General features: G+C 38.9%; 1 protein-coding gene across 1 annotated transcript in view; it reads left to right on the top strand.

Moving 5' to 3' along the window:
* The first annotated feature begins 3,979 nt into the window (after positions 1-3,979).
* Positions 3,980-8,304, top strand: part of LOC131166962 (protein ARABIDILLO 1) — a 29,879-nt gene continuing 25,554 nt past the window's right edge. Inside the window, exons 1-4 of the mRNA XM_058125657.1 lie at positions 3,980-6,526; positions 6,784-6,942; positions 7,024-7,104; positions 7,246-7,377. Of these exons, the coding sequence (XP_057981640.1) occupies positions 5,177-6,526; positions 6,784-6,942; positions 7,024-7,104; positions 7,246-7,377 (1,722 nt within the window). The 5' untranslated portion in view covers positions 3,980-5,176. The remainder of the gene's footprint in view (positions 6,527-6,783; positions 6,943-7,023; positions 7,105-7,245; positions 7,378-8,304) is intronic.

Genomic DNA, 8,304 nt, shown 5'->3' with positions numbered 1-8,304 from the left:
ATAGTCACAAACCACGGAAGATAGTTTGACAATGAGCGCTTTAAGAAAATTTGTGCTGACCTATCCATAAAACTTCTAGTCACATCGATTGTGCATCCCTAGAGCAATGGTTAAGTGGAGAACATGAACCATATGATACTGCACATTTTGAGGATGCGACTCGAATCGTCACAGGGCAGATAGGTGGATGAGCTCCCGTCTATAATCTAGGCTTACCACACAACCTGACAAGTAGCAATAGGTGAAACCCCATCCATGCTCGCTTTCGGAGCAGAAGCAGTCGCTTTCGAAGTAGAAGCAACCACAAGTGAAACCCCACGTAGAGCAGCTCGATCGAAACAACTCGGCAAGAAATGCCGCCAGAAGCAGCTCGGCAAAAAAAAAAAAAAAAAGCCACTAAAAGCAGCTCAACATAAACAGCTCAGCAAGAAACGCCATGAAGGGCAGCTCAGCCGAAACAACTCGGCAAGAAATGCCGCAAGGAGGAGCTTGGCACAAACAACTTGACAAAAAATGCCACGAAGGGTAGCTCAACTAAAACAGCTCGGCAAGATATGTCGCCAGGAGCAGTTTGGCACAAATAACTTGGCAAAAAATGCCACAAAGGGTATCTCAATCGAAACAGTTCAGCAAAAAATGCCACGAAGGACAGTTCAACCGAAACAACTCGATACAAACAGCTCGGCAAAAAATGCCACGAAAGGCAGCTTGGTCGAAACAGCTTGACAAGAAATGCTATAGGAAGCAGCTCGGCAAAAAATGCCACAAAGAGCAGCTTGCCCGAAACAACTCGATAAGAAAAGCTATGGGGAGCCACTCGGCACAAACAGCTCAGCAAAAAATGCCATGAAGAGCAGCTCGGCAAAAAAAATGTCACAAAGAGCAACTCAACAAGAAATTCCACGAAGGGCAGCTCGACCGAAACAGTTCGGTAATAAATGCCACAAAGAGTAGCTCGGCACAAACGGCTTGGAAAGAAGGGCCACCAAGAGCATCTTGGCCGAAATAGCTCGTAAGAAATGCTATGGGCAGCAGTTCGGCACAAACAGCTCAGCAAAAAATGCCACAAAGAGCAGCTTGACTGAAATAGTTCGACAAGAAATGCTATGGGGGGTAGCTCGACACAAACGGCCCGGCAACAAATGCCCAAGAACACATCTCGGCAGAAAATGGCTCGGCACGAGTTGCCGTGAAGAAAAGCTCAGCAATAGCATCTCAGCTGAACCACCCGGACATCGGCTCAGCAGGCATCAACTTGGACTAGCCGAACCCTCGTGTCATCAGCCTGGCAAAAGGCAGCTAGACATGTGAACCAGTTTGGTAGAGCTGAATGAGAGCCTAACCTGCTCTGACCAGCCAAACCCCTGTGGCATTGGCTTGACACATGAATTGGCTCGGTAGAGCCAAAGGGGAGTCCAACCAACTCGAACCAGTTGACACTAAAAAAAAGAAGAGATAGAGAGAGAGAGAGAGAGAGAGAGAGAGAGAGAGAGAGAGAGGAGATCCCAGTTCGAAATTTCAAGAACAAGTTTCGAAAATTCGAAACTAAGGGGGGACAACTGATATGTTATATCAGCTGATAAAAGGAAGCCAACACCTAACAATCACTCCCGAAGTCAAACCTTCTGGTGAGAGCAATCAGCTCCAACTCAATAAAGAGGGGAGAGATCCACGCTGGCGTCTTAAATGCCCAGAGCGACACATGTTGACACTTTATGACCTTAGAGCGATCCACGCTTCTGCATCATAATGACGAATTACCTCAATGGTCAACCCTCGCCACTATAAAGAGGGGGACGCAAGCATACAAAGGTAATCCATTCTTAACTCACCTTTACTTTTGCATTCAACCTCTTAGAAGCATTCTCCCTACTTAGGCATCGGAGTGATCCCCCGGAGAACACCCTGGGTCCTCCAAGCCTGTTTTGCTTTCACCCTTTTCAGGTCATCAAAAGTTGGAAAGCAGTCTTGCAGGTCATCACCATTTTTATCCCGCAACAAACTCAAAGTAAAAAATTAGTGGAGATATAAAAGAGAATTAGAAGTAATATATTGTTGTAGGAGGAAGTATGCAAAGAGAAATTGTGTGATTAAATGCTAAAAGGGGCTCTTTTGTAATTATAGAAATTAGGGGTTAAGAATTAATCTGAACTCAAATGCAAAAATAATTATGTATCTCTACTTATTACTAAGAATTAATAGTTAAAAATGATTTCTTAAATCTAGAAAGTTGCTAATTTAAATCCATAAATTTAAACATGTTTAATCCAAAAATCATTTTTCAAGTGTAAATCAAATCCTCCAATAACATCCTTCTAGACTTGAAAGATATTTAACTGCAAAAATTGTTACTAAAATCTAAATATTGGAGGGACAAAATATTCAAAATAAGAAGAAAAATTAAAATTAAAATTAAAATTAAATTTTGCTCAACTCCTATATACTTTTGGTGAGGTAGCGTGCTGTCCATGTGTTATGAGTTAGTCTAAGGCCCACTTCTTAAGCCACCCTTATAATATACCTAGTTTGGTTTGATATCATGCATAAAATGGAAGAACTCGTCTCACAACTAGTTGGGGCAAGAGTCTCCCTTAATTTGAAGCACTCTAATATGTACTCAACTCTAACAATATATATAATTATGTATGCATCATAAACATAAGATATTTTTTTTCTTTGAAAGAAAGGGAGATACTATCGACATTCCCAAACAAAAAAAAAATACAAATTGCACTTCTTTTATTTTTAATTGCATTAAATGACAAGTGAAAATGCGCAAAATTTTCATTTTATGCATAGGTTAAAAATGATATGGTGCCAATGGTATTTTTTAACTGCTAATAGTGCCTCTTAACAAGTATTTATATATTTTACATGGAATGGCTTGAAAATATATTTTTGAATGAACTTTGTCATTGCATTTAGTTGCTACTAAAAATAACATTTGTACTCAATTAATGGGAAAGTTACACGGAAGACAGGTGCCTCCACGTGCCTCAACACCTAACATTTAGATTACGAGACGTGGCATGTCAGACCCAACTTGGTTGACCTCCTTTTAGTGCACAACGTCAGTACCATTTCATTAATGTGTTGAAATGTTAGTTTGAAAAAACAAAAAAAGGGCAAGTTATGTCATGCGAATAATGACAAATTTGTCAGTTGGATCACGCCCACAATAGCAAATCCGCCCCACTATGATGTGATCTCCCACTAATCAATGCTAAGTATTATTAGACTATTACAAGTCCAACTATTATCAGGAGGAAATTAAAATGCAAACAAACAAGGCGTAAGATATCATTGTCAAAAATTATGGAGAAAAATCAAAAACTAAAACAAGAAATAAAAAATTAAAAACTAAAATATTAAAAGTATGCAATGTTTGATAAGCATTATAAAATAAAAAAAAAAATGCATGGTCTTTTTTGTCCTTGAATCAAATAACAACTAACAAATATGGTTAGAACAATATGAATGCAAATTGAAAAATAATATTATAAAAATATAAATTAATGAAAACTATTTACTTAAGTATAATTTTAAAATTCATTTTTTGATTCTCCAATTATAATCCTATTTTTTTTAAATGACAATTGAAAAATGATAAATATTTTAATAACTTTTTTTAGTTTTGAAATTTTAATAAATTTCTCTATAAGGGTCGGGGGAGGATAATGCAAACATAGATATAAAATGGACAATTGAGTCATTGATTTGTCAAGCAAACATGATATTTTGAATTCTATGAAGAAGGGAATGAACTGCTAAAATGGTATCAATTTGATTTTACAAATTTGAATGGATAAGGAGGCGCCTTCAAGAGTGTGAAATTTTCTTATATAGAAAATTTCTTTTAATTCATTTTACTGGAATGTGGCCTTTCAATTTTATGTGAAAAAGACGAGCTGAAGTAGCTTCATGGTTCTTTTTTATTACTAGATTTATAAATAATTTATATATGTATAATATTTTTCTCATGAACTTATTGAATGTGGTAACTTGCTTAAAATCGTTGGTTGTTTAAATTTTAAGGCTAACAAAAATGGTAAACATGATGCATAAACAGAATAAACAATCGCGAGCTTCAAAATCTGCGCTGCTGTTCTTGTACAATTGTTATTATATATGAAATTTCTGATGATTACTGAATTTCAATACCCTCTTAGTATTTTCGACGATTAATGTCTCATTAATTGAAAATGAGTTGCCGTCCCTGGGCGGTGTATGATATGTTTCAAATTTCATTTGTTAAAATCTTGACCAATATGTTTGTGTTCATCTTGATTTTTGATTTGCTCATATTTGTATATTGTTCTAATCTTTGTTTTATTTTTATTCCATGAATCCAAATGAATTTTATTCAATTTTGTTGTTGGGTGATGTAATTTTGTTATTTCAACATTATTGCATAAAAGATCATGTCAAATTATACTTGAAAGTTGAAACCCTTTCCTCCTTATAAAATGGAGGGTGATTGATGATGGCCGGGTGGGCTGTGGTTTCAGACAATCTCTCTTCCAAATTTCCAATCTCTTCAAGTGCAAAACCTGTAGTTCTCTCTTCCCGTTTTCCCCACTGCGCCCTCTTCTTCCCTGTCTGTTCAAATTCTCACATTCGGGGCGCAGAAGCACAAGAAGAGAAAGGGAGAGGGCGGATAAAGGCTTCGGGGGTTTGGCTTTGGTCCCTTCCATCTTTCTCTCTCCATCTAGCTCTGAAACCCTTCATTCAGCTTTGTCTCCCCCTCTCCCTTTCTCCATCTCGTCTCTGTATCCCCCCGCCAAAGCTTTGTTTCCGCTTCTTCAATCAATCAATGCAATCTTCATGCGAGGCAAATTGGAGATTCAAGGGTTTAGGCTCAAACGTACAGAGAATAAGCTATCCGGTTCAAGAGAGGCATTGATTTCCCACCTTTGTAATGCAGTTGTGATTTGTGATTTTATCGGCTTTTGAAATAGTTGGCTTGGCTTTTTGTATATTATGATTCTATAATACCATGTGCTATATGCTATTTGTATGAGTCTGTATTACAATCACATTACTTGTTTGAGGATTAGGGTTTTTGAGGTCAAAGGGCATTGGTTTCTGGATATGTATGTGTTCCATTACTGGTTTTTAGATTTGGGTATTTGAGGCTAAAGGGTATTGGTATTTGGGTGTGTGATTTGGCTGAGATATGAGTCGGAGGGTACGGAGAAAGGTGGCGAGACGGGGAAAGGAGAAGGCGGCTTTGCCAAGTTACATTGAAATTGAGGATGAGGGCTTGAGTTCAGAGCGAAAGGGGCTGGTGGATTGGACCAGCTTGCCTGATGATACAGTGATTCAGCTGTTTTTGTGTCTGAATTATCGTGACCGGGCAAGCTTGTCATCAACATGTCGAACATGGAGGACTCTGGGAATATCTCCATGTTTGTGGCGCACATTGGATCTTCGTGCCCACAAATGTGATGCTGCTACAGCAGCTTCACTTGCATCTCGGTGTGCAAATCTTCAGAAGCTTCGGTTTCGTGGTGCTGAGTCTGCTGATGCTATTATAAATCTTCAAGCTAGGAATTTGCACGAAATCAGTGGTGATTACTGTCGTAAAATTACTGATGCTACTCTTTCGGTCATTGCGGCTCGTCATGAGGTGCTTGAGAGCCTCCAACTTGGACCAGATTTTTGTGAAAGGATTACTGGCGATGCTATCAAATCGATTGCTCTTTGCTGTCCTAAATTAAGGAAACTCCGGCTTTCAGGCATTCAGGATGTTGATGGAGATGCCATTAATGCTTTGGCTAAGCATTGCTCAGATTTGACTGATGTAGGATTCATGGACTGTCAGAAAGTTGATGAGATGGCATTGGCAAATTTACTATCAGTTCGATTCCTCTCAGTTGCTGGGACATCAAATGTGAAGTGGAGTTCAGTTTCACACCTTTGGAGTAAGCTGCCTAACTTGGGTGGGTTAGATGTTTCAAGGACTGATGTTGGTCCAAGTGCTGTTCTGAGGTTGCTCTCATCATCACAGAGCTTGCGGGTCTTGTGTGCCTTGAATTGTCACCATCTCGAAGATGACTCTAACTTTGTTGCCCATCACAAATATAAAGGGAAATTGTTACTTGCCCTTTTTACTGATATTTTCAAGGGATTAACTTCTTTACTTGCGGATACTATGACGGAGAGGAATGTATTTACAGACTGGCGGAATTCAAATAGCAAGGATAAGAACTTGGATGAGATGATGGCTTGGCTTGAATGGATCTTATCCCACACTCTTTTGCGTATAGCTGAGAGTAATCCACAAGGTTTGGATAATTTCTGGCTGAAGCAAGGTGCAGCACTGTTGCTCAGTTTAATGCAGAGCTCACAAGAGGATGTCCAAGAAAGGGCAGCAACTGGACTTGCAACTTTTGTTGTCATTGATGATGAAAATGCTAGTATTGATTGTGGGAGGGCGGAAGCAGTTATGCGGGATGGTGGCATACGCCTCCTTTTGGACCTTGCGCGATCCTGGAGGGAGGGGCTTCAGTCAGAAGCTGCAAAGGTAAAGATATAGTAAAGGAAATTTAGTGTTATGACTTATGAGCTTAACTTCAAGTGTATGAGCCTAATCTTTTTAAATTGGTTTGATTAGACTGATAAGGTGTAGTTAATATATGGGTGCTCATGAACACCTACTTTAGCACAATTAACTTCTCTTGGTGGGATCACTAATTTTATGTGAGCATATATATATATATATATATATTTATTTGTAATTTTTAAATTGTGTTAATGTGTTCAATTTCCTGAGATGCGTAGGCTATAGCAAACTTGGCTGTAAATGCTAATGTTGCAAAATCTGTTGCTGAAGAAGGAGGAATCAATATCCTTGCTGGTCTAGCAAAGTCTATGAACAGGTTGGTTGCCGAAGAGGCTGCTGGAGGACTCTGGAATCTTTCTGTTGGGGAAGAGCACAAGGTTTTCTATGCTGCATTATATTCTGTTAATTTTATATGGCATATGCTTTTACTTCTGGTATAAATGAGAGTTTCTCATCAGGGTGCCATTGCGGAGGCTGGTGGTGTGAAAGCATTGGTTGATCTTATTTTTAAATGGTCATCTGGCGGTGATGGAGTTCTGGTATTTGCATTTAGTATCATGCCTTATTTAATTGCTTATATATTGCCTCAACTGTCATGTGCTATTTTTTACTCACTTGCAATCAGAGCTGCTGTGCTATGCTAATGTATGTTGGGAATTGGTTCTCTTTTGCGTTTTTAGGAGCGTGCTGCTGGGGCACTAGCAAATTTGGCAGCTGATGATAAGTGTAGCATGGAGGTTGCACTGGCAGGTGGTGTACATGCTTTAGTAATGCTTGCTAGGAGCTGCAAGTCTGAGGGAGTGCAGGAGCAGGTAGAAACTAGCACCTAGTGTTAAAAATGGAATACCTTCGATATATGTACCATTGCGTCCTACATTTAAATTTTAATCAATATAGCTTGTTAAGGAAAATATGGTATTTTAACAATTAGCTACTCTTGCCCTGGATATCTCTTTGTGCTGATGTCTGGGAGGTCAAAGGTTTCATTCATATCCATAAAAATAATGATCAAGAAATATATTGGCATGCTGGAAGGAAAGAACCAGGAGGGCCTGCAAAGGAATAGTTATGCTGCTTTAGATTACCAAAGATCAGTGAGTTGCTACTGTTTCCAGCTGGCACAGTGGGCAGGTTGTGAACAATCATAATGTAATTCTCGAATTTAATGACACCCTGCAGGTGGTTGATCCTTGTTCTGTTTTTATTCTGGGTTTGGCATCCCCTTGATGCCTTGTTAATGAAGTTCTTTTTACTGATTGAAAAGAAGACAATATGATAGCAACTAAACAAAAAGGTAAATACAAGATGATCAAGAAAGTAAAGCCAGCTAATCCCACTATATATCTTCCAAAGAAACATGCTGGAGGAATCCATTTTCTGAATCCATCCTGCCATCCAAGTAACACCAGCCAAAAGATATATTCCACATTTATGGTATTTGAGAATAAAATTGAAATATGGAAAAATCATATAAGCATTATTTTTTGGCTAAGGTGTGACATTTGTTGGCCGGCATGGAGGCCCAGGGTGTGTGTCAAGTCACTATTTGTTATAGATTTTCTTCCATAATATTAAGTTCAATATTAGGCAGTACAGTGCTTGGTGCAGCTGCAGCTGCTAGCATTGTAGTGTGGAGTGTTGACTGGCATAGTTGGTATCAGTGGTGACATGTTTGATGCAAGAGTGATTGGGATATCTAGCATTGCTCTGCTCCTTAAGGATCCAAGTCGTGCCAACTC

Source organism: Malania oleifera, chromosome 10 (genome assembly GCF_029873635.1).
Source record: "Malania oleifera isolate guangnan ecotype guangnan chromosome 10, ASM2987363v1, whole genome shotgun sequence".
Taxonomy (NCBI): Eukaryota; Viridiplantae; Streptophyta; class Magnoliopsida; order Santalales; family Ximeniaceae; genus Malania; species Malania oleifera.
This window is presented reverse-complemented; position numbering and strand designations above follow the sequence as displayed.